General features: G+C 38.9%; 1 protein-coding gene and 1 long non-coding RNA gene across 4 annotated transcripts in view; one reads left to right on the forward strand and one right to left on the reverse strand.

Moving 5' to 3' along the window:
* LOC115932847 (glycophorin-A) overlaps positions 1 to 255 on the reverse strand; it is a 31442-nt gene extending 31187 nt beyond the window's left edge. For all 3 annotated transcript variants that reach the window (XM_063705564.1, XM_063705563.1, XM_055384758.2), the window contains exon 1: positions 136 to 255. In XM_063705564.1, coding sequence (XP_063561634.1) covers positions 136 to 172 — 37 coding nt within the window. In that variant the 5' untranslated portion in view covers positions 173 to 255. The remainder of the gene's footprint in view (positions 1 to 135) is intronic.
* LOC129533074 (uncharacterized) overlaps positions 1 to 3745 on the forward strand; it is a 51261-nt gene extending 47516 nt beyond the window's left edge. Inside the window, exon 4 of the long non-coding RNA XR_010133515.1 lies at positions 3653 to 3745. This is a non-coding gene — a long non-coding RNA (uncharacterized lncRNA). The remainder of the gene's footprint in view (positions 1 to 3652) is intronic.
* The last annotated feature ends 21457 nt before the right edge of the window (positions 3746 to 25202 follow it).

The following is a 25202-nucleotide window of genomic DNA, read 5'->3' on the forward strand; positions in this document are numbered from 1 at the left end:
ATCCACCAGACTGGAAGAGGAAATACTACTCATTTATTGATTTAAATAAGATAGAACTAAAATAGGGTAGTTCATATTTTATTCTATGATCTCGTACCCAATATAACAGAACCAAGATGAAATAAAATCACTTACCTGACAATAGTAACACAAAGATTATTTTTCCATACATCCTGAGATCATGAGCTGGTTCCTGAAGTTAGCGCAAAAAAACTACCAAAGACAACTGCAAGTGTCAGTGTCTGGCCTTAGCCTGCCAGCTGTTATCTTCCAGGCCCACCTTCCTGCGGCCATCATCAGCTGATAGGCAGGGGAGGCATTTTAAATGATGCAAGTTGTTAAGCGCCTGTTAATAAAGATACATGGATATCTTGGGGCTATGAAAGTGGTAAGTACAATTTTCACTGCAAGGAACAGGTGGCTACTTGTGATATTAACTTTGCATAAGTTAAGTGGGCATGGTAAGGTGGTAGACAGGAGCCACCCAACTGGACAAAGAACTGGACTGTGAATCTCTGAGGCCAGGGCACGTGCCAGGCTGAGGTAGCTGTTGTGGAGCCATGGACCTTCTCATTTCTAATGTCAAGACCCGGTGGTCCAAATGAAAGTGACTTCCTATATGTGAAATGAACGTATTTGAGAAATTTAAATCATTTGAGTGTTCTGAGGTTCTGAAAGACTCCCAAACTCATGGTGAGTCACACAGCAATGTAAGAGACATGAGATGCAACAAATCTTTCAGTGAAAATAGAGTTTGAACTGAAGAGCTAGTGCTGTGCAGCTATGAAACCAGTGAGCTGTTTCTCTCTGAAATATACCTTGCTAAGTAAGCATAAATGAATACCAAGACAATAAATGCAAACAGTCAGAAACAAAACCCAACAAACAAAAAACCTTATGAGTAAAGTAGGTTAAAATGAAAGGTATGAAAATGTGAGGAAGCTCAATTTTAAAGGGACACAGAACAAAAAATATAAATTAGGTCTGAAATGGTTCAACAGAAGGTGAGTGGATACTCCATCTCAATCATCTTACTTCCTGTAAGATTTTTGTGAAAGTCTTTCCTGCCCGACCCAGAAAATCAATTTGCTATGTGAGCAATTTGCCACATATAACATACATACATATTTACCCAAAGTGTGGTTTAAAAAAATCATTTATGAAGCTAATGTTTGCAGTTTCAGGAAACCGGGCGGCAGAGAAAAAAAATTATTTACTGGAGAAAGATGGAGATAAGTATCAGCAGAGCATCCCAGAGAGGGAGGAGCCTGAGAATGAGGGACTAGTGGATGGAGGCAGCGGAGATGCAGACTTGGGGAGGATGGAAGAATGAGTGACACAGAGGGGGTAATCTGAGCAGCAGGACAAGAATCCAGAGTGCCTCTTAAGGCCCTGCCAATTCATGTAAAACAACTGCAGCAAATTTCATTAAAAAGTTAAAATTAAACAATACATAATAACTTAATACCTTCCATAAATTCAGTGTTTGTTATGGCTGGATATCAGGTTGAGTTGCAGGAATTGTGCTCAAGAGTCAACCAAGTAAAGGAAATGTTGTTGATATTCATATAAGCAGTAAGAATTAATTCACATGATTTTATATTGACAAAGGGAGAGCGATTAGCATGAGTCTTAAAAATGCTATTTCTGAAAATGGGTAAATAAATGTCACTATTCTTATGATGGACTATTAGAGCAACTATTAAAATCATGTTTTCAAAAATAAAGATATGGAGACTCAGGATAAAATGGATAAGTGGAAAACAGCAAGATCTCAAAATTGTATATACACAAATAAAATCCTATTGGATTCTTTTCTTCCTGGGTTGTGCTGTCTTCACCTGGAATACACCTACTCCTTTTTAGGTGGCCTCCAATTCTGCTTGGGGTCTCAATTGAATAATACTTCCTCCACAAAGCCTTCCCTGACTTCCTGTCTTTGTCAGGTGCCCCTACTCTATACTTGTGTGGTTTCATCTGCTTCTCTTATCATAGGACTTATTACACTACATTGCAATCATTGTGTCTCCACTGGACTACAGTTTTTAAGTGGGCACACCCTAAGACTGTTTTATTTACCAATGAGTGCTTGGGGCACACTTGACAATAAATATTTCTAAAATCAATAAATGACAAATAAATATTGCAGTGCAGAGGAAAGCAACTTCTCACGGGCAGTCCTGGGTGTATAGGCTGATCATTTTTTATATATCCTGCGGGTAACCTATGTCATGTCCTAGCTTCAGGTTCCCTCCAGTATGGAGGTCCATTGCTAAGGCAGGAAGGGGAAAATGAAAAGGAAACTCAGCCTAAAATTCAGCTTTCATACCTTCTTCAGCCTGGACTGGTCAGAGTCTGAGAGTGCTTTCTCTTCCATGACCTCCCACTTTCCTTTCCTGCAGAATCACATCGTTAGCAATTCTCTAAACTCCTGTAGTGCTCACACATGCCTGTTTATTAACACCTGCCTCAGGTTGTTCTGAACAATCTGTTGCTTTGTATTTGTGGGTCCTGTCTCTGTTGTTCTGTTTCCAGCATCTGGCACAATGCCCTGTAGAGTACCTGGCCCTATTAAAGTAAGTCAAAACCTGGAGGGTTCTCAATGAGGAAATCAGAGGTCAGATTCAGCACCTCACACAGGGTGTGAGGTACAGAGCCGTATAGTGCCCTCTAGTGGCCTATCTGCACAATGGAAGGAAAAAAATGTGAGCCCTGAAAATGCAACAGAAAAAAATATACATCAGATTACATATTTCTTTTTCAGGCATTCCCTAATCTTCTTTAATTTTTTCAAAAATATTTTTACTGAAGTACACATTCAGAATTATCATAAAATTCTACCTATGAGCTATATCATGCAAATTATTAGATAAATCCACATCTTTTAAGAATTTTGACTCTTTGCATAAAATAAAACAAGCACTTTTGAGGCATTTGATCAAACATAAAAAACTTATCCAATTTTCTTGATACTACATGTCTTTAGGCTATTTTTTAAATTGCCTGAGTCATTTCTATGACGTAGTTAAGAAGGATGAAGTTCAATGTTATAATCTAGGAAAGGCAACTTGGATCGATCAACACAAACTTATACCTTGCTCGTTTCATGACAGAGAACGATTCATTTTTGTCAATTACTTACCTCTCAACTATTTCAGGCTTAGATTATTCCTGAAGATGGTTGCATGCTAGTCTGATCTGCCAGTGGAGAAGTCTGCTTTTCATGTTTTGCATGGAGGAGTGGAGAACAGGGGAGGGGCAGGAAAGTTGAGGCACAGTGGTTTATACTACTAGCCTCCTTGGTACCTCATCGCCTTAGAATTTTCCAGCCTGCTTTGCCAGAGTAGTCTAAGAACTTTCCCTGACCTTTGTTAGTTTATCATTTCAAAATTTTTTAAAATAAAAAAACAAATACAAGGTAAGATAAATGTAACGCTCAAAATAACCCTGTTAGGCAGAACAGATATTAGCATTCTTATTTTATATATGAGCAAACTATGGAATGGAAAAGAGAATACGAGTGTATTGCTTGATTTGATTTGCCCTAAGTGTTTTTTAAACGTATGGATTTAGCTGCCAACATTTAAAAAGAAGGTATATTTTAATTAAAAATCAGGAATTGATTTAATTAAAAATTTGGCTCCTCTTACAGGAAGATCTGGCAAGAGTTAGCATGCAGTTCTACATTGTGACGATCCATGAGAGCTAAGGACTGGCTGTCTCTTGGGACAAATAGGCTTTCTTGAGTCTGGTAAGTGCTCCACCTGATGCTTGCTTCCATTTCTTAGATTAGGTTCTACTGTGGTAAGGCCTCAAAATCTCAGTGTCTTGCAGCAACACTGGTTCATTTCCTGCTCACATTACATTTGGTCTATGATGGTGACAAGTTCCCGGATCAAGACTGAAGGAGCCACCCCCGTTTGGAATATGCTGTTCTTGTTGCAAACTGGGGGAAAAAGGCCAAATAAGGAATGGCTTTTAATGCTTCCTCTCAGACATGGTATGTGTTATTTTTTTTTCTCACATTCTATTAGCCAAAGTAAATCAGTGGCCAAGCTGACCTCAATGGGACAAGTAAATATAATTCTTCCAAATGGAAGTCCTGCAAGTCATAGTTCAATGGTGAGGATATATAAAACACTTACAGGAAGGGCCCTAATAATTGGGAGCAAAAACGCAATCCATCACATGCATTTATACTCTTTCTAAGCTTTTGGCATTTGGGTTTGGAAATCTAATTTATTTAGGAGTCTTCTTCAACACCTTCTAGTGATGAGATTTATTTAACCCAGTTTTCAGTTTCCTTTCTTTAAAATTATAATGAGATGTGATGTGTGTTGAAGAAACCCCAGAAGTGAGAAACTCTCATCACTACAATGGTGACGCAGACAGTGATAAACTGTTCCCAGTTGCCTCTAAGTCCATCGTGCTATACTGCTGGAATCAGGTATCATACATGATCTTTCTGCTGAGAATTGATAGGTCCAGCTTGTTCTACATCCAAATAATAATTCAACACATGATTTGTGAGCACCTACTGGGCACTGTGCCAAGTGTGGAAGACACAACCTTCAGTAACTCAAGTTTCCCTTCAGGAACTGACAGCTTAATTGGGAAACAAATTAAGAAGGCAACTGCATTATGGAGTGTCAAGTGGATGATAGTAGTAAGCAAAGGGTGTTATAAGAGTACATAAGAGGGGTACCTAACTCAGGGTTGAGGTTCTGGAAAGGTTTTCCAGAGCAAGCAATGAGACCTAAAGGATGAGTAGACAAGTCACGGGAGAAGTAAGAACATTTTAAGCAGAGAAAACAGCATGAGCAATGGTCTGATATCAAGAAAGAGAGAGATAGTGCAAGAATACACAATGTAGTAGTTTTCAAAACTGTTTGAAATTTTAATCTCACATTTGTTCTTTTCAATGTCTAGGATATCAATTCATTCTGCCGTTTACCTTTGTAAACATGAATTTAGCCCTGTTTCTCTATATGAATACTAGCGGAAGTATATTGATAAAAGAAAAGGAACAAATATGTAGTCATTTCTAAGATTTATTTTTATTAAAATGTAACACTCACAAACCGTAAGTGTATAACTCATATATATATATATATACACACACACACATACATGAGTATATGTGTGAAACTGTCACTCAAATCAAGACATAGAACATTTCAGATGTATTCCAGAGATCATGGTGGATGGGAGGCAGGACTGGATTGCAGCTCCCACTTGGACAGACACAGCAGCGTGTGGAGGCTTGTATCATGAACTTTGACTGCAGGAATAAATCAGGAATGCTGAGAGAACCCACAGACCCTCTGAAGGAAGTGAATTGCTCCTGCAGGTCTCAGGAGACACCCCAAATGCTGTGGGAGCCCAAACTGCAAACTGTGGAAGTGGGAAAGGGGAATAGTCAGCTCCTGAACACACATCCTCACTGGGGAACCTATAGGTCTAGATCACAGGAGAAGATTTTGACCTTACTTGGAGCTGAGTCAATTAAGAGAGCCAAGTGACATACACTGCTAGAGAAAGCAGCGCGAAAAGCCCTGTGGGCTCACTGGGTTCCCTAGCCATCCATTTCTGCCTTGCCTCTCAGGGGTCCTTGAGGAGGGCTACCAGAGGCACTGGGAAATGGTCACAAAGAGAAGGAAACTTCCAGCTGAACTTTGTAACAATTTGAACAGATTGAGAAGTCTCCTGGCCAGAACTTGGGGTAGGGCATGAATCCAGTGTGCAGACTCCACAGGTGGGGAAGTACCAAAGCCCTACTTGCTTTTGCAGCTGGGAGGCTGGTAGCCTGGGGCAAATTCTCAGCCCTGCTCACCCACTGCCTGGAAACAGACTCAGTGCTGTTGTAGGGGCTATGGTGGGAGTGAGACCAGCCCTTTGGGTTATGTGGGAGCTGGGTGAGGCCTGTGACTTCAACTTCCCTGACAACCTGCATGGGATAAAAATCAGGGATAAAAATCACTACAGCTCTGTCCTCAGGAAGCCACATCCCTAGGAAAAGTGGGAGAGTACTACCTCAAGGGAACACCCCGTGGGACAAAAGAATCTGAACAACAGCCTTGAGCCCTAGACTTTCCCTCTGACAGAGCCTACCCAAAGGAGAAGGAACCAGAAAGCCAACTGTGGTAATATGACAAAACAAGGTTTTTAACACCCCTCCAAAATCTCACTAGCTCACCAGCAATGGATCCAAATGAAGAAGAAATCCCTGATTTACCTGGAAAAGAATTCAGAAGGTTAGTTATTAAGCTAATCAAGGAGGTACCAAAAAAGGCAACACCCAATATAAGGAAGTGAAAAAAAAAAAGATAAAATGATACAAGAAATGAGGGGAGAAATTTTCAATTAAATAGATAGCATAAATAACAAACAATCAAAACTTCAGGAAAAAATGGATGCACTTATAGAAATGCAAAATGCTCTGGAAAGTCTCAGCAATAGATTCCAACAAGCAAAAGAAAGAACTTCAGAGCTCGAAGACGAGGTTTTCAAATTAACCCAAACCAACAAAGACAAAGACAAAAGAATAAGAAAATACAAGCAAAGCCTGCAAGAAATCTGGGATTATGTTAAACAACCAAACTAAGAATTATCAGCCTTCTTGAGGAAGAAGAGAAATCTAAGTTTGGAAAACATATTTTGGGGAATAATCAAGGAAAACTTCCCGGCCTTGCTAGAGACCTAGACATCCAAATACAAGTTCAAAGAACACCTGGGAAATACATTGCAAAAAATCATTGCCTAGGCATATTGTCATCAGGTTATCTAAAGTTAAGATGAGGGAAAGAATCTTAAGAGCTGTGAGGCAAAAGGACGAGTTAACCCATAAAGGAAAACCTATCAGATTAACAGCAGATTTCTCAGCAGAAACTCTATAGACTAGAAGGGATTTAGGACCTATCTTCAGCCTCCTTAAACAAAATAGTTATCAGCCAAGAATTTGTATCCACCGAAACTAATCTTCATAAATGGAGGAAAGATACAGTCTTTTTCAGACAAACAAATGCTGAGAGAATTTGGCGCTACCAAGCCAGCACTACAGGAACTGATAAAAGGAGCTATAAATGTTGAAACAAATTCTGGAACAACATTAAAACAGAGCCTCTTTAAAGCATAAATATTACAGGACCTATACAACAACAACAACAACAACAAACAAACAACAACAGCTAAAAAACAAGGTATACAGGCAAGAAATAGCACAATGAATGGAATGGTACCTCACATCTCGTTGCTAACATTGAATATAAATGGCCTAAATGCTCCACTTAAAAGATACAGAATTAAAGAATGGATAAGAATTCATAAAGCAACTATCTGCTCCGTCCATGAGACTCAACTGACACATAAGGACTCACATAAACTTAAGGTAAAGGGGTAGAAAGAGACATTCCACGCAAATGCAACCAGAAGCAAGCAGGAGTAGCTTTTCTTTTTTTTTTTAATTTTATTATTATTGTACTTTAAATTTTAGGGTACATGTGCACAACGTGCAGGTTTGTTACATATGTATACATGTGCCATGTTGGTGTGCTGCACCCATTTACTCATCATTTAGCATTAGGTATATCTCCTAATGCTATCCCTCCCCACTCCCCCAACACCACAACAGTCCCCAGTGTGTGATGTTCCCCTTCCTGTGTCCATGTGTTCTCATTGTTCAATTCCCACCTATGAGTGAGAACATGTGGTGTTTGGTTTTCTGTCCTTGCGACAGTTTGCTGAGAATGATGGTTTCCAGCTTTATCCATGTCCCTACAAAGGACATGAGCTCATCATTTTTTATGGCTGCATAGTATTCCATGGTGTATATGTGCCACATTTTCTTAATTCAGTCTATCATTGTTGGACATTTGGGTTGGTTCCAAGTCTTTGCTATTGTGAATAGTGACGCAATAAACATACATGTGCATGTGTCTTTATAGCAACATGATTTGTAATCCTTTGGGTATATACCCAGTAATGGGATGGCTGGGTCATAGGGTATCTCTAGTTCTATATCCCTGAGGAATCGCCACACTGACTTTAACAATGGTTGAACTAGTTTACAGTCCCACCAACAGTGTAAAAGGGTTCCTATTTCTCCACATCCTCTCCAGCACCTGTTGTTTCCTGACTTTTTAATGATTGCCATTCTAACTGGTGTGAGATGGTATCTCATTGTGGTTTTGATTTGCATTTCTCTGATGGCCAGTGATGATGAGCATTTTTTCATGTGTCTGTTGGCTGCATAAATGTCTTCTTTTGAGAAGTGTCTGTTCATATCCTTCGCCCACTTTTTGATGGGGTTGTTTGTTTTTTTATTGTAAATTTGTTTGAGTTCATTGTAGATTTTGGATATTAGCCCTTTGTCAGATGAGTAGGTTGTAAACATTTTCTCCCATTTTGTAGGTTGCCTGTTCACTCTGATGGTAGTTTCTTTTGCTGTGCAGAAGCTCTTTAGTTTAATTAGATCCCATTTGTCAATTTTGGCTTTTGTTGCCATTGCTTTTGGTGTTTTAGACATGAAGTCCTTGCCCATGCCTATGTCCTGAATGGTATTGCCTAGGTTTTCTTCTAGGGTTTTTATGGTTTCAGGTCTAACATTTAAGTCTTTAATCCACCTTGAATTAATTTTTGTATAAGGTGTAAGGAAGGGATCCAGTTTCAGGTTTCTCCATATGGCTAGCCAGTTTTCCCAGCACCATTTATTAAATATGGAATCCTTTCCCCATTTCTTGTTTTTGTCAGGTTTCTCAAAGATCAGATAGTTGTAGATATGCGGCATTATTTCTGAGGGCTCTGTTCTGTTCCATTGGTCTATATCTCTGTTTTGGTACCAGTACCATGCTGTTTTGGTTACTGTAGCCTTGTAGTATAGTTTGAAGTCAGGTAGCGTGATGCCTCCAGCTTTGTTCTTTTGGCTTAGGATTGACTTGGCAATGCAGGCTCTTTTTGGTTTCATATGAACTTTAAAGTCGTTTTTTCCAATTCTGTGAAGAAAGTCATTGGTAGCTTGATGGGGATGGCATTGAATCTATAAATTACCTTGGGCAGTATGGCCATTTTCACAATATTGATTCTTCCTACCCATGAGCATGGAATGTTCTTCCATTTGTTTGTATCCTCTTTTATTTCATTGAGCAGTGGTTTGTAGTTCTCCTTGAAGAGGTCCTTCACCTCCCTTGTAAGTTGGATTCCTAGGTATTTTATTCTCTTTTAAGCAATTGTGAATGGGAGTTCACCATGATTTGGCTCTCTGTTTGTCTGTTATTCGTGTATAAGAATGCTTGTGATTTTCGCACATTGATTTTGTATCCTGAGACTTTGCTGAAGTTGCTTATCAGCTTAAGGAGATTTTAGGCTGAGACGATGGGGTTTTCTAGATATATAATCATGTCATCTGCAAACAGGGACAATTTGACTTCCTAATTCAATGCCCTTTATTTCCTTCTCCTGACTCATTGCCCTGGCCAGAACTTCCAACACTATGTTGAATAGGAGAGGTGAGAGAGGGCATCCCTCTCTTGTGCCAGTTTTCAAAGGGAATGCTTCAAGTTTTTGTCCATTCAGTATGATATTGGCTGTGGGTTTGTCATAGATAGCTCTTATTATTTTGAGATGTGTCCCATCAATACCTAATTTATTGAGAGTTTTTAGCATGAAGGGTTGTTGAATTTTGTCAAAGCCCTTTTCTGCATCTATTGAGATAATCATGTAGTTTTTGTCTTTGGTTCTGTTTATATGCTGGATTACATTTATTGATTTGTGTATATTGAACCGGCCTTGCATCCCAGAGATGAAGCCCACTTGATCATGGTGGATAAGCTTTTTGATGTGCTGCTGGATTTGGTTTGCCAGTATTTTATTGAGGATTTTTGCATCAATGTTCATCAAGGATATTGGTCTAAAATTCTCTTTTTTTGTTGTGTCTCTGCCAGGATTTGGTATCAGGATGATGCTGGCCTCATAAAGTGAGTTAGGGAGGATTCCCTCTTTTTCTATTGAATGGAATAGTTTCAGAAGGAAAGGTACCAGCTCCTCCTCGTATCTCTGGTAGAATTTGGCTGTGAATCCATGTGGTCCTGGACTCTTTTTGGTTGGTAAGCTATTAATTATTGCCTCAATTTCAGAGCCTGTTATTGGTCTATTCAGAGATTCAAATTCCTGGTTTAGTCTTCGGACGGTGTACGTGTGGAGGAATTTATCCATTTCTTCTAGATTTTCTAGTTTATTTGTGTAGAGGTGTTTATAGTATTCTCTGATGGTAGTTTGTATTTCTGTGGGATCGGTGGTGATATCCTGTCATTTTTCATTGCGTCTATCTGATTCTTCTCTCTTTTATTCTTTATTAGTCTTGCTAGCAGTCTATCAATTTTGTTGATCTTTTCAAAAAGCCAGCTCCTGGATTCATTGATTTTTTTGAAGGGTTTTTTGTGTCTCTGTCTCCTTCAGTTCTGCTCTGATCTTAGTTATTTCTTGCCTTCTGCTAGCTTTTGAATGTGTTTGCTCTTGCTTCTCTAGTTCTTTGAATTGTGATGTTAGGGGGTCAATTTTAGATCTTTCCTGCTTTCTCTTTTGGGCATTTAGAGCTATAAATTTCCCTCTACACACTGTTTTAAATGTGTCCCAGAGATTCTGGTATGTTGTGTCTTTGTTCTCGTTGGATTCAAAGATCATCTTTATTTCTGCGTTCATTTCGTTATGTACCCAGTAGTCATTCAGGAGCAGGTTGTTCAGTTTCCATGTAGTTGAGCAGTTTTGAGTGAGTTTCTTAATCCTGAGTTCTAGTTTGATTGCACTGTGGTCTGAGAGACAGTTTGTTATAATTTCTGTTCTTTTACATTTGCTGAGGAGAGCTTTACTTCCAACTATGTGGTCAATTTTGGAATAGGTTTGGTGTGGTGCTGCAAAGAATGTATATTCTGTTGATTTGGGGTGGAGACTTCTGTAGATGTCTATTAGGTCCACTTGGTGCAGAGCTGAGTTCAATCCCTGGATATCCTTGTTAACTTTCTGTCTTGTTGATCTGTCTAATGTTGACAGTGGGGTGTTAAAGTCTCCCATTATTATTGTGTGGGAGTCTAAGTCTCTTTGTAGGTCACTCAGGACTTGCTTTATGAATGTGGGTGCTCCTGTATTGGGTGCATATATATTTAGGATAGATAGCTCTTCTTGTTGAATTGATCCCTTTACCATTATGTAATGGCCTTCTTTGTCTCTTTTGATCTTTGTTGGTTTAAAGTCTGTTTTATCCGAGACTAGGATTGCAACCCCTGCCTTTTTTTGTTTTCCATTTGCTTGGTAGATCTTCCTCCATCCCTTTATTTGGAACCCATGTGTGTCTCTGCATGTGAGATGGGTTTCCTGAATACAACACACTGATTTGTCTTGACTCTTTATCCATTTTGCCAGTCTGTGTCTTTTAATTAGGGCATTTAGCCCATTTACATTTAAGGTTAATATTGTTATGTGTGAATTCGATCGTGTCATTATGATGTTAGCTGGCTATTTTGCTCATTAGTTGATGCAGTTTCTTCCTAGCCTTGATGGTCTTTGCAATTTGGCATGTTTTTGCAGTGGCTGGTACTGGTTGTTCCTTTCCATGTTTAGTGCTTCCTTCAGGATCTCTTTTAGGGCAGGCCTGGTGGTGACAAAATCTTTCAGCGTTTGCTTGTCTGTAAAGTATTTTATTTCTCCTTCACTTATGAAGCTTAGTTTGGCTGGATATGAAATTCTGGGTTGAAAATTCTTTTCTTTAAGAATGTTGAATATTGGCCTCCACTCTCTTCTGGCTTGTAGGGTTTCTGCCGAGAGATCCGCTGTTAGTCTGATGGGCTTCCCTTTGAGGGTAACCTGACCTTTCTCTCTGGCTGCCCTTAACATTTTTTCCTTCATTTCAACTTTGGTGAATCTGACAATTATGTGTCTTGGAGTTGCTCTTCTCGAGGAGTATTTTTGTGGCGTTCTCTGTATTTCCTGAATTTGAATGTTGGCCTGCCTTTCTAGATTGGGGAAGTTCTCCTGGATAATATCCTGCAGAGTGTTTTCCAACTTGGTTCCATTCTCCCCGTCATTTTCAGGTACACCAATCAGACGCGGATTTGGTCTTTTCACATAGTCCCATATTTCTTGGAGGCTTTGTTTGTTTCTTTTTATTCTTTTTTCTCTAAACTTCTCTTCTTACTTCATTTCACTCATTTCATCTTCCATTGCTGATACCCTTTCTTCCAGTTGATTACATCAGCTACTGTGGCTTGTGCATTCGTCACATAGTTCTCGTGCCTTGGTTTTCAGATCCATCAGGTCCTTTAAGGACTTCTCTGCATTGGTTTTTTTGGTTATCCATTCGTCTAATTTTTTTTCAAGGTTTTTAACTTCTTTGCCATTGGTTTGAACTTCCTCCCTTAGCTCAGAGTAGTTTGATCTTCTGAAGCCTTCTTCTCTCAACTCATCAAAGTCATTCTCCATCCAGCTTTGTTCCGTTGCTGGTGAGGAGCTGCTTTCCTTTGGAGGAGGAGAGGCACTCTGATTTTTAGAGTTTCCAGTTTATCTGCTCTGTTTTTTCCCCATCTTTGTGGTTTTATCTATCTTTGGTCTTTGATGATGGTGATGTACAGATGGGATTTTGGTGTGGATGTCCTTTCTGTTTGTTAGTTTTCCTTCTAACAGTCAGGACCCTCAGCTGCAGGTCTGTTGGAGTTTGCTGGAGGTCCACCCCAGACCCTGTTTGCCTGGGTATCAGCAGCAGTGGCTGCAGAACAGCAGATATTGGTGTACTGCAAATGCTGCTGCCTGATTGTTCCTCTGGAAGTTTTGTCTCAGAGGAGTACCCGGCCATGTGAGGTGTCAGTCTGCCTCTACTGGGGGGTGCCTCCCAGTTAGGCTACTTAGGGGTCAGGGACCCACTTGAGGAGGCAGTCTGTCAGTTCTCAAATCTCAAGCTGCGTGCTGGGAGAACCACTACTCTCTTCAAAGCTGTCAGACAGGGACATTTAAGTCTGCAGAGGTTACTGCTGCCTTTTGTTTGTCTGTGCCCTGTCTCCAGAGGTGGAGTCTACAGAGGCAGTCAGGCCTCCTTGAGCTGTGGTGGGCTCTACCCAGTTCGAGCTTCCCGGCCACTTTGTTTACCTACTCAAGCCTCGGCAATGGCAGGCACCCCCCCCCAGCCTCACTGCCACCTTGCAGTTTGATGTCAGACTGCTGTGCTAGCAATGAGCGAGGCTCTGTGGGCGTAGGACCCTCTGAGCCATGTGCGGGATATAATCTCCTGGTGTGCTGTTTGTTAAGCCCATTGGAAAAGCGCAGTATTAGGGTGGGAGTGACCCAATTTTCCAGGTGCCATCTGTCACCCCTTTCTTTGACTAGGAAAGGGAATTCCCTGACCCCTTGTGCTTCCCGGGTGAGGCAATGCCTCGCCCTGCTTCAGCTCATGTACGGTGTGCTGCACCCACTGTCCTGCACCCACTGTCCGGCACTCCCCACTGAGATGAACCTGGTACCTCAGTTGAAAATGCAGAAATCACCCGTCTTCTGCCTCGCTTATGCTGGGAGCTGTAGACTGGAGCTGTTCCTGTTCGGCCATCTTGGCTCCACCCAATCCTACACTTTCTACAAGGCTGAATGGATGCACTTTCTCTTTTAGATCATGTTCCTTCTTAAAAGTGTATTTTTGAGTGTACATACTTTGATAGCCCAGCTTTGCCATTCAGGCACAGACTATTCAATCTAATAATAAGATAAAATTGATATTTCTATGCAGATACTGGATATTTTTGCTGACTTTTGCAAATTAGCTTTTTTCTTTTGCCCTGCTAACTTCACGTATTACTTCTAGTAGTTGTTTTTTGTATTTTCTATAATTGTTATGTAAGCAATCATATAATCTGAAAATAGAGACAGTTTTACTTCTTTCTTTCTTATTTTTATGAACTTACATATTCTTTTTTCAGGGTAGCCTTTGATATTTTACATCTTTGAGGCGGGTTGTAGAGATGCCCTTTCACCTATTAGTTTTAGAATCAGGTTGTTAATTTCCACCAAAAGAATGTCCTGGAATTGCATTACATCCTTAAATCTTTTGGGGAGGAATTGAAACCTTAACAGTATTGCATTTTCCAATCCATGAACACAGTATCTGACTCTATTTGTTTGGTTCTCTTTAGTTTCTCTCATCAATGTTTGGTAATTATTTATGCAGAAGTCTTCCTCATTCTTTATTAGATTTATGCTATTGTATGTGGCTTGTTTACTTTAAATTTTCAATTGTTTATTTTTATATAGAAATACAATATTTTAATTTTGATTTTATATCAAGTTATCTTTCTAAAATGCACATTAATTCTAATAGTTTTATGATATTATTTTGTATATTCAATGTACATAATCCTATTAGTCTGTAAATAATGCTAGGTTTACGTTATATGTATGTGCATGCACACAAACACAAACACACACACACTTGCTTGTTTTGCACTGTCTAGAACCTCCAGTAATGTTTAATAAAGTGATAGTAGTAGACACATTTTGTCAAATAAGACAGTTGTATTTCTAGTTATGAGAAACTTTATCATGAAATATTGTTAAATTTTATCAAGTGCTTTTCCTGCAGCTATTGCAATTATCATATCATTTTCCTCTTTTTATCAATAAATTTTATTATTTACATAAATCTATTTTTGTTTTTTATTTTTTTCTGGAAAAGATTAAGATGAGGTATTTTTGAATTTTAAAGTGACATTTCGTTCTAGAGTAAAGCCAATTTAGACATAACGTATTATCAGTTTTTATATACAGTGAGACTTAATATCCATATATTTTAAAGACTTATAAATTTACATGTATAAGAGCTAATGCCCTGTTATTTCTCTCTCTCTCTCTTTTATTTTATTTTTATTTTTTTATTTTGAGACGGAGTCTCACTCTGTCACCCAGGCTGGAGTGCAATGGCACGATCTCTGCTCACTGCAAGCTCTGCCACTGGGTTCACGCCATTCTCCCACCTCAGATTCCTGAGTAGCTAGGACTACAGACTCCCGTCATCACGCCCGGCTAATTTTGTTTTTGTGTTTTTAGTAGAGACGGGGTTTCACCGTGTTAGCCAGGATAGTCTCCATCTCCTGACCTCATGATCCACCCTCCTTGGCCTCCCAAAGTGCTGGATTACAGGTGTGAGCCACCGCGCCCGGCCTATTCCTCTTTTTTACACTCTCTTTTCAGGTTTTGTTAGCAAGGTTTTACTGTATTCATAAATAGAAAGCTTTTTCAATAATCTGAGTTTGTGTGAGATTAAAATTAATTATTTTTTTTAAGTTTTTTTCTTTTATTATTATACTTTAAGTTTTAGGGTACATGTGCACATTGTGCAGGTTAGTTACATATGTATACATGTGCCATGCTGGTTAAATGTTGAAAAACTTTAAAATAAAACAATCCAGGCCTGAAGTTGTCTTTGTAAGAAATGTTTTAATTTCTTTAAATTATGGATTCAACTGGATTTCACAGATACAACTTCTTTATCAAAGTACAATTCAGTTTATCTATTTCTTTTTTAAAAATTATACTTTAAGTTCTGGGGTACATGTGCAGAATGTGCAAGTTTGTTACATAGGTATACACGTGCCATGGTGGTTTGCTGCACCCATCAACCCGTCATCTACATTAGGTGTTTCTCCTAATGCTATCCTTTCCCTAGCACCCTAGCCCCTGACAGGCCCCAGTGTGTGATGTTCCCCTTCCTGTATCCATGTGTTCTCATTGTTCAACTCCCACTTACGAGTGAGAACATGTGGTGTTTGATTTTCTGTTCTTGTGTTAGTTTACTGAGAATGATGGTTTCCAGCATCATCCATGTCGCTGCAAAGGACATGAACTCATCCTTTTATATGGCTGCATAGTATTCCATGGTGTATATGTGCCACATTTTCTTTATCTAATCTATCATGATGGGCATTTGGGTTGGTTCCAAGTCTTTGCTATTGTGAAGAGTGCCACAATAAACATACATGTGCATGTGTCTTTATAATAGAGTGATTTATAATCCTTTGGGTATATACCTAGTAATGGGATTGCTGGGTCAAATAGCATTTCTAGTTCTAGATCCTTGAGAAATCACCACACCGTCTTCCACAATGGTTGAACTAATTTACACTCCCACCAATAGTGTAAAAGTGTTCCTATTTCTCCACATTCTCTCCAGCATCTGTATTTTTCTGACTTTTTAATGATCACCATTCTAACTGGCATGAGATGGTATCTCATTGTGGTTTTGATTTGCATTTCTCTAATGACCAGTGATGATGAGCTTTTTTTCATATGTTTATTGGCTGCATAAATGTCTTCTTTTGAGAAGTGTCTGTTCGTATCCTTCGCCCACTTTTTGATGGGGTTGTTTGTTCTATTCTTGTAAATCTGTATAAGTTCTTTGTAGATGCTGGATATTAGTCCTTTGTCAGATGGATAGATTGCAAAAATTTTCTCCCATTCTGTAGGTTGCCTGTTCACTCTGATGATAGTTTCTTTTGCTGTGTATAGTATTGGAAGTTCTGGCCAGGACCATCAGGCAAGAGAAAAAAATAAAGGGTATTCAAGTAGGAAAAGAGGAGTGTCAAATTGTCTCTGTTTGCAGATGACATGATTTTATATTTAGAAAAACCCCATCATCTGATCCCAAAATCTGCTTAAGCTGATCAGCAACTTTAGCAAAGTCTCAGGATACAAAATCAATGTGCAAAAATCACAAGCATTCCTATACACCAGTAACAGACAAACAGAGAGCCAAATCATGAGTGAACTCCCATTCACAATTGCTACAAAGAGAATAAAATACCTAGGAATCCAACTTACAAGGGATGTGAAGGACTTCTTCAAGGAGAACTACAAACCACTGCTCAAGGAAATAAGAGAGGACACAAACAAATGGAAAAACATTCCATGCTAATGGATAGGAAGAATCAATATCGTGAAAATGGCCATACTGCCCAAAGTAATTTATAGATTTAATGCTAACCTGATCAAGCTACCATTGACTTTTTTCACAGAAGTGGAAAAAAGGTACTTTAAATTTCATATGGAACCAAAAAAGAGCCCACATTGCCCAGACAATCCTAAGCAGAAAGAACAAAGCTGGAGGCATCAGGCTATCTGACTTTAAACTATACTACAAGGCTACAGTAACCAAAACAGCATGGTGCTGGTACCAAATCGGATATATAGACCAATGGAACAGAACAGAGGACTCAGAAATAATACCACACATCTACAACCATCTGATCTTTGAGAAACCTGACAAAAACAAGCAATGGGGAAACGATTCCCTATTTAATAAATGGTGTTGGGAAAACTGGCTAGCCATATGCAGAAAGCTGAAACTGGATCCCTTCCTTACACCTTATACAAAAATTAACTCAAGATGGTTTAAAGACTTAAACATAAGACCTAAAACCATAAAAACTCTGAAGAAAACCTAGGCAATACCATTCAGGACACTGGCATGGGCAAAGACTTCATGACTAAAACACCAAAAGCAATGACAACAAAAGCCAAAATAGACAAATGGTTGAACTACTTTACAGTCCAAAATAGACAAATGGGATCTGATTAAATAATCTATTTCTTTTTTTAAAAAAAACTTTTATTTTAGGTTCAGGGGTACGTGTACAGGTTTGTTATGTCACACATAACAAACCCCACGTCACAGGGGTTTGCTGTACAGAGTATTTTGCCACACAGGTACTAAGCCCAGTACCCAATAGTTATCTTTTTCTGCTCCTCTCCTCCTGCCACCCTCCACCCACAAGGAGACCCCAAGGTGTGTTGTTCCCTCTTCATGTTCATGAGTTCTCATGATTTAACTCCCACTTTTAAGTCAGAACATGTGGTATTTGTTTTTCTGTTCCTGCATTCGTTTGCTAAGGATAATGGCCTCCAGCTACATCCATGTCCCTGCAAAGGATGTGATCTTGTTCTTTTTTATGGCTGAATAGTATTCCATGGTGTATATGGAATTTTCTTTATCCAATCCAACATCAATGGGTATTTAGGTTGATTCCATGTCTTTGCTATTGTCAATAGTGCTGCAGTGAACATACATATGCATGCATCTTTTTTTTTTTTTTTGAGATGGAGTATCTGTCACCCATGCTGGAGTGCAATGGCACAATCTTGGCTCATTGCAACCTCTGCCTCCTGGGTTTAAGCAATTCTCCTGCCTCAGCCTCCTGAGTAGCTGGGATTACAGGCACACCTGGCTAATTTTTTTTTTTTTTTTTTTTTTGTAATTTTAGTAGAGACAGGGTTTCACTATGTTATTAGGCTGGTCTTGAACTCCTGACCTTGTGATCCACCTGCCTCGGCCTCCCAAAGTGCTGGGGTTACAGGCATGAGCCACTGTGCCCAGCCATGTGCATGCATCTTCACGGTAGAATGATTTATATTCCTCTGGGTATATACCCAGTAACAGGATTGCTGAGTTGAATGGTAGTTCTTTTTATATTTCTTTGAAGAATCACCACACTGCCTTCCACAATGGTTGAACTGATTTACATTCCCACCAACAGTGTATAAGTGTTTCCTTTGCTCCACAACCTTGCCAGCATCTGTTATTTTTCGACTTTTTTGTTCATCTTTTTTTTTTTTTTGAGACAGAGTCTCACTTTGTCACCCAGTCTAGAGTGCAGCGGCGCAATCTCTGCTCACTGCAAGCTCCACCTCCCAGGTTCACGCCAGTCTCCTGCCTCAGCCTCCCGAGTAGCTGGGACTACAGGCACCTGCCACTGCGCCCGGCTAATTTTTTGTATTTTTAGTAGAGACGGGGTTTCACTGTGTTAGCCAGGATAGTCTCGATCTCCTGACCTCGTGATCCGCATGCCTCAGCCTCCCAAAGCGCTGGGATTACAGGAGTGAGCCACTGCGCCTGGCTGACTTTTTAATTATAGCCATTCTGACTGATATGAGATGGCATTTCATTGTGGTTTTTATTTGCATTTCTCTAATAATCAATGATGTTCAGCTTTCTTTTCATGTGCTTGTTGGCCACATGTATGTTTCCTTTTGAAGAGTGTCTGGTCATATTCTTTGCCCACTTGTTAATGGGGTTACATGTATTTTTCTTGTAAATTTGTTTAAGTTTCTTATAGATACTAGATATTTGACCTTTGTCAGATGCAGAGTTTGCAAAATTTTCTTCCATTCTGTAGGTTTTCTGTTCTTTATGTTGATAGTGTCTTTTGCTGTGAAGAAGCTCTTTAGTGTAATTAGATCCCATTTGTCAATGTTTGCATTTGTTGCAATTGCTTTTGGCATGAAATCTTTGCCTGTTCGTATGTTCAGAATGGTATTGCCTAGGTTTTCTTCCAGGGTTTTTATAGTTTTGGGTTTAACATTTAAGTCTTTAATGCATCTTGAGTTGATTTTTGCATATGGTTTAAGGAAGGGGTCTAGTTTTAATCTTCAGCATACAGCTAGCCAGTTATCCCAGCACCATTTATTGAATAGGGTGTCCTTTTCCCATTGCTCGTTTTTGTCAGCTTAGTCAAAGATCAGATGGTTGTGGGTGTACAGCCTTATTTCTGTGTTCCACTGGTCTATACATTTGTTTTTGTACCAGTACTATGCTGTTCTTTTCTGTTCCATTGGTCTATACATTTGTTTTGCACCAGTACTATCTTCCCTTTTCTGTTCCATTGGTCTATACATTTGTTTTTGTACCAGTACCATGCTGTTTTGATTGCTGTTGCCCTGTAGTATAGTTTGAAGTCAGGTAGCATGATGCCTCCAGCTTTGTTCATTTTGCTTAGGATTGCCTTGACTATTTGGGCTCTTTTTTAGTTTCATATGAATTTCAAAATTTTTTTTTTTTTTTTTTAGTTCTGGAAGAATGTCACTGGCTTTTTGATAGGAATAGCACTGAATCTGTACATTGCTTTAGACAGAATGGGCATTTTCATAATATTAATTATTTCTATCCATGAACATGTAACGTTTTTTCCATTTGTTTGTGTCATCTCTGATTCCTTTGAGCAGTGTTTTGTAATTCTCATTATAGAGATCTTTCATGTCCATGGTTACCTGTATTTCTAGGTATTTTATTCTTTTTGTGGCAACTGTGAATGAAATTGCATTTCTGATTTGGCTCTTAGCTGGGCTGTTATTGGTATAAAGGAATGCTAGTGATTTTTGTACATTGATTTTGTATTCTGAAACTTTGCTAAAGTTGTTTATCAGATCTAGGAGCTTTTCAGCCAAGACTATGGAATATTCTAAATATAGAATCACATCATCTGCAAACGGAGAAGTTTGATTTCCTATCTTCCTATTTGGATGAACTTGATTTCTTTCTCTTGCATAGTTACTCTGGCTAGGACTTCCAATGCTATATCGAATAGGAGTGGTAAGAGTGGGTATACTTATGTTGTGCCGGTTTTCAAGGGGAATGCTTCCAGCTTTTAGTCATTCATTACGATGTTGGCTGTGGTTTTGTCATAGATGGCTCTTATTATTTGTAGGTATATTTCTTCAATATCTAGTATATTGAGAGTTTTTAACAGGAAGGGGTGTTGAATTTTATTTAATATCACAAGGCTTTTTTTGTATCTATTGAGATAATCATGATTTTTGTCTTTAGTTCTGTTTGTTATGAATAGCATTTATTGATTTGCATATGTTGAATGAACTTTGCATCCCAGAGATAAAGCCTAGTTAATTGTGATGGATTAACTTTTTGATGTGCTCCTGTATTCGGTTTGTAAGTATTTTGTTGAGGATAATTACATCAATGTTCATCAATGATATTGGCCTAAAGTTTTCAAATTTTGTGGTGTCTCTGCCAGGTTTTAGTATCAGGATGATGCTGGCCTTGTAGAGTTAGTTGGGGAAGTGTTCTTCCTCCTCAATATTTTGGAGTAGTTTCAGTAGAAATGGAACCAACTCTTCTTTGCACATCTGGTAAAATTAGGCTGGTCTGGGCTTTTTGTTTGTTTGTTTGGAAGGCTATTACTGATTCAATTTTAAAGCTTGTTATTGGTCTGTTCAGGGAATCAGTTACTACCTGGTTGAGTCTTGGGAGGGTGTATATGTCCAGGAATTCACCCATCTCTTTTAGGTTTTCTAGTTTGTACGCATATAAGTGTTCATAATAGTCTCTGATGATTGTTTGTATTTCTTTGGGGTCAGTGATTATATCCCCCTTATCATTTCTGATTGTGTTTATTTGAATCTTTCTCTTTTCTTCTTTATTAGTCTAACTAGCAATCTATTATATTAATTTTTCATAGAACAAGCTCCTGGATTCATTGATCTTTTGACTTTTTTTGTGTGTCTCTATCTCCTTCAGTTCTGCTGTGATTTAGGTTACTTCTTGTCTTCTGCTAGCTTTGAGGCTGGTTTGGTTTTGGTTCTCTAGTTCTTTTAGTTGTGATGTTAGGTTGTTAATTTGAGATCTTTCTAACTTTTTGGTATGGGCGTTTAGTGCTATAAACTTCCCTCTTTTTTTTTTTTTTTTTTTGAGATAGAGTCTCGCTCTTTCACCCAGGCCAGACTGCAGTGGCACTATCTCAGCTCACTGCAAACTCTGCCTCCCAGGTTCACGCCATTCTCCTGCCTCAGCCTCCCGAGTAGCTGGGACTACAGGCACCGACCACCATGCCCGGCTAATTTTTTGTATTTTTAGTAGAGACAGGATTTCACTGTGTTAGCCAGGATGGTCTCGATCTCCTGACCTCGTGATCCTCCCGCCTCCGCCTCCCAAAGTACTGGGATTACAGGCGTGAGCCACCGCGCCCAGCCATAAACTTCCCTCTTAATGCTGCCTTACCTATCTTTCAGAGATTTTAGTATGTTGCATCTTTATTCTCATTTCTTTCAAAGAACTTCTTGATCTCTGCCTTAATTTTATTATTCACCTAAAAGTCGTTCAGGAGCAGGTTGTTTAATTTCCATGTAATGGCATAGTTTTGAGTGAATTTTTAGTTTTGACATCTATTATTATTGCATTGTGATCTGAGAGTGTGTTTGGTATGATTTTGGTTCTTTTGCAATAGCCGAGAATTGATTGTGTGGTCAATTTTAGAGTTTGTCCCATATGGTGATTAGAAGAAAGTCTATGTGTTGTTTTGGGGTGGAGAGTTGTGTAGAGGTGTATCAGATCCACTTGATCCAATGTTGAGTTTAGGTCCTGAATATCTTTGTTAATTTTCTGCCTCAATAATCTGTCTGTGGAGTGCTGAGGTCTCCCATTACTATTGTGTGGGAGTCTAAGTCTCTTTATAGGTCTCTAAGAACTTGCTTTATGAATCTGGGTGCTCCTCTGTTGGGTGCATGCATATTGATTAATTGACCCCTTTACCATTATGTAATGCCCTTCTTTGTCTATTTTGATCTTTGTTGGTTTAAAGTCTGTTTTGTCAGAAACTAGGATCGCAATCTCCACTTTTTTCTGTTTGTTTTCCATTTGCGTGGTAAATTTTCTTCCATCCCTTCATTTTGAGCCTATGGGTATCACTGTGTGTGAGATGGGTCTCTTGAAGACAGCATACCATTGGGTCTTGCATTTTTATCCAGCTTGCCACTCTGTGCCTTTTAAATGGCACATTTAGCCTGTTTACATTCAAGTATTAATATGTGGATTTGATCTTGTCATCATGGTTTTAGCTGGTTATCATGCTGGCTTGTTTGTGTGTTTGCTTTATAGTGTCACTGCTCAGTGTACTTCAGTGTGTTTTTGTATTGGCTGATAATGGTTTTTCCTTCCATACTTAGTGCTCCTTTCAAGACCTCTTATTAGGTGAGTCTGGTGATAACAAACTCCCTCAGCATTTGCTTATCTGAAAAGGATCTTATCTCTCCTTCACTGAGAAAGTTTAGTTTTACTGAATATAAAATTCTTGGTTGAAGACTTTTAAAATAATGTTGAATATAGTCTCCAATGCATTCTAGCTTTTAGGGTTTCTGCTGAGAAGTTCACTGTTAACCGGATGGAGTTTCATTTGTAGTGACCTGTCCTTTCTCTCTAGCTGCCTTTAACATTTTTCATTTCATTTTGACCTTGGACAATCTGATGGTTATGTATCTTGGGGATAATCTTGTATAGAATTATGCAGGGGTTTTCTGTATTTCCTGAATTTGACTGTTGGCCTCTCTAGCTAGGTTGGGGAAGTTCTCATGGATGATATCCTGAAATATGTTTTCCAAGTTGTTTGCTTTCTCCCTCTCCCTTTCAGAGATGCCAGTGATTCATATATTTGGCCTCTTTACATAATCCCATATTTCTCAGAGGTTGTGTTCATTCCTTTTCATTCTTTTTTCTTTATTTTTGTCTGTGTTATTTCAGAGAGCCAGTCTTCAAGTTCCAAGATCCTTTCCTCAGCTTGGTCTGTTCTGCTGTTAATACTTGTGATTGCATTGGGAAATTCTTGTAGTGTGTTTTTCAGCTCTATTAGATGTGTTAGGCTCTTTTTTATACTGGTTATTTTGTCTGTCAGCTCCTGCGTCGTATTATTGTTATTCTTAGTTTCCTTGGATTGGCTTTTGCCATTCTCCTGAATCTCAATAGTCTTCATTCCTATCCAGAGTCTGAATTCTACTTCTGTCATTTCAGCTAAGTCAGCCTGGTTAAGAACCCTTGTTGGAGAATTAGTGTATTTGGAGGACATAAGATACTCTGGCCATTTGAGGTGCCAGAGTTCTTGTGTTGGTTCTTTCTCATCTCTGCATGTGGATGTTCCTCTAACTGCTGAGCTGCCTCTGATTAAAGTGATTAGGTGGGGGAGGGTGGTTGTGCTAGTGTCACAGGTCGGGTGGCCCTGATTAGTGAGAAGTGAGGTCTGGGACCTATGTGGAGAATAGTCTGGCCACTTTTCTGAGTTGAGTGCTCTGTGCTGGGTGGATGCAGAGCTCCTGGACTCTATGGACTTCCAGAGCCACCTGGCCACTTTTCTGTAGGGCTACTGCAGTATGCTGGGGGTCAGCTCTTGTCCCTAGTCACCTCAACTTTCCAGCATCTGTTGCCACCCTGAACACACCAGTGGAAGTGGTTGTAGCCTTTCTTTGCGGGATTTTGCCCAATGAAGAGAAATGGGTTCCAGGACCCATGTGAAAAAGCAGTCTGGCTACTCCACAGAGCTGCTACATTGTGCCAAAGGACAGCTCCAGTTCTTAGTTGCCTCAGACTCCCACTTTCTTGCATGGGGGACGCTCCCCTGGCTCTGTGTTGCTCCCTGGTGGGTGGTCATTCTGCCTTGCTTTTCTCTGTTCTCCATGGGTTGAGTTATTCCTCTTGAATCCAAATGACTGTACCTGGATGTTTCAGTTGAAGGTGCTATGTTTACTTGCCCCTTCTATTTCTCTCTGTGAGAGTGGCACACACTAGCTGCTTCTAGTTGGCCATTCTGGCTAGCCTCTCCTTGTTACATTTTTAATGTTATCAAATCCCCAGTGATAGCTCATTTTTCATTCCTGACATTGGTAATTGGTATTTTCTCTCATGCTTCCTTAATAATTTTTAATATTTTTGAAGAACTAACTTTGGATTTTAATGCTTTTCTCTGTTGAGCATCTGCTTTCTATTTTATTTATCTTTGCTTTATAGTATTTCTTTACTTTTTTCCCTCTGGGTTTAATTTGATGTGACTTTTCCTAGTTTGTTAAGATAGAAGATTACATCCTATTTTTTCTACTTTCTTGTTTGCTAATATCAATTTATATATTTTTCATGAACTAATATTTTAGCTGTATCTGACATGTTTTATTATATTTTCATTATAATCCAGTTCAAAATATTTTATAGTTTTCTATTTTTTTCTTTGACCTATGGGTTATTTAGAAGGATGTTATTTACTTGACAATCATTTAGGGATTTTCTATTTATCTCTCTGTTATTGATTTCCAATTAAATTTCATAGTTGTCGGTGAATGTGCTTTGTATTTTTTTAATTCTTCTTTGTATTTGTTGAGATACCACTTACTAGTGTATAGTTGACTTTTCAAATATTTCATGTGCAGTTAAAAGGAATGTGTGTTTTGCAATTTGTTGGCCATAATGTTCTGTATATGTCATTAGGTCAACTTAGTTAATCATGTTTTTAACAATATTTCATCTGCTTTTTCTATCAGTTACTGAAAGAAGTGTGTTAAATATTCAGTCGTGACTGAAGATTTGTTTATTTCTTTTAATTCTGCTATTTTTTCCTTTATATATTTTAAAGCTATGT

The sequence above is a fragment of the Gorilla gorilla genome, chromosome 3 (genome assembly GCF_029281585.2).
Source record: "Gorilla gorilla gorilla isolate KB3781 chromosome 3, NHGRI_mGorGor1-v2.1_pri, whole genome shotgun sequence".
In the NCBI taxonomy this organism is placed as follows: domain Eukaryota; kingdom Metazoa; phylum Chordata; class Mammalia; order Primates; family Hominidae; genus Gorilla; species Gorilla gorilla.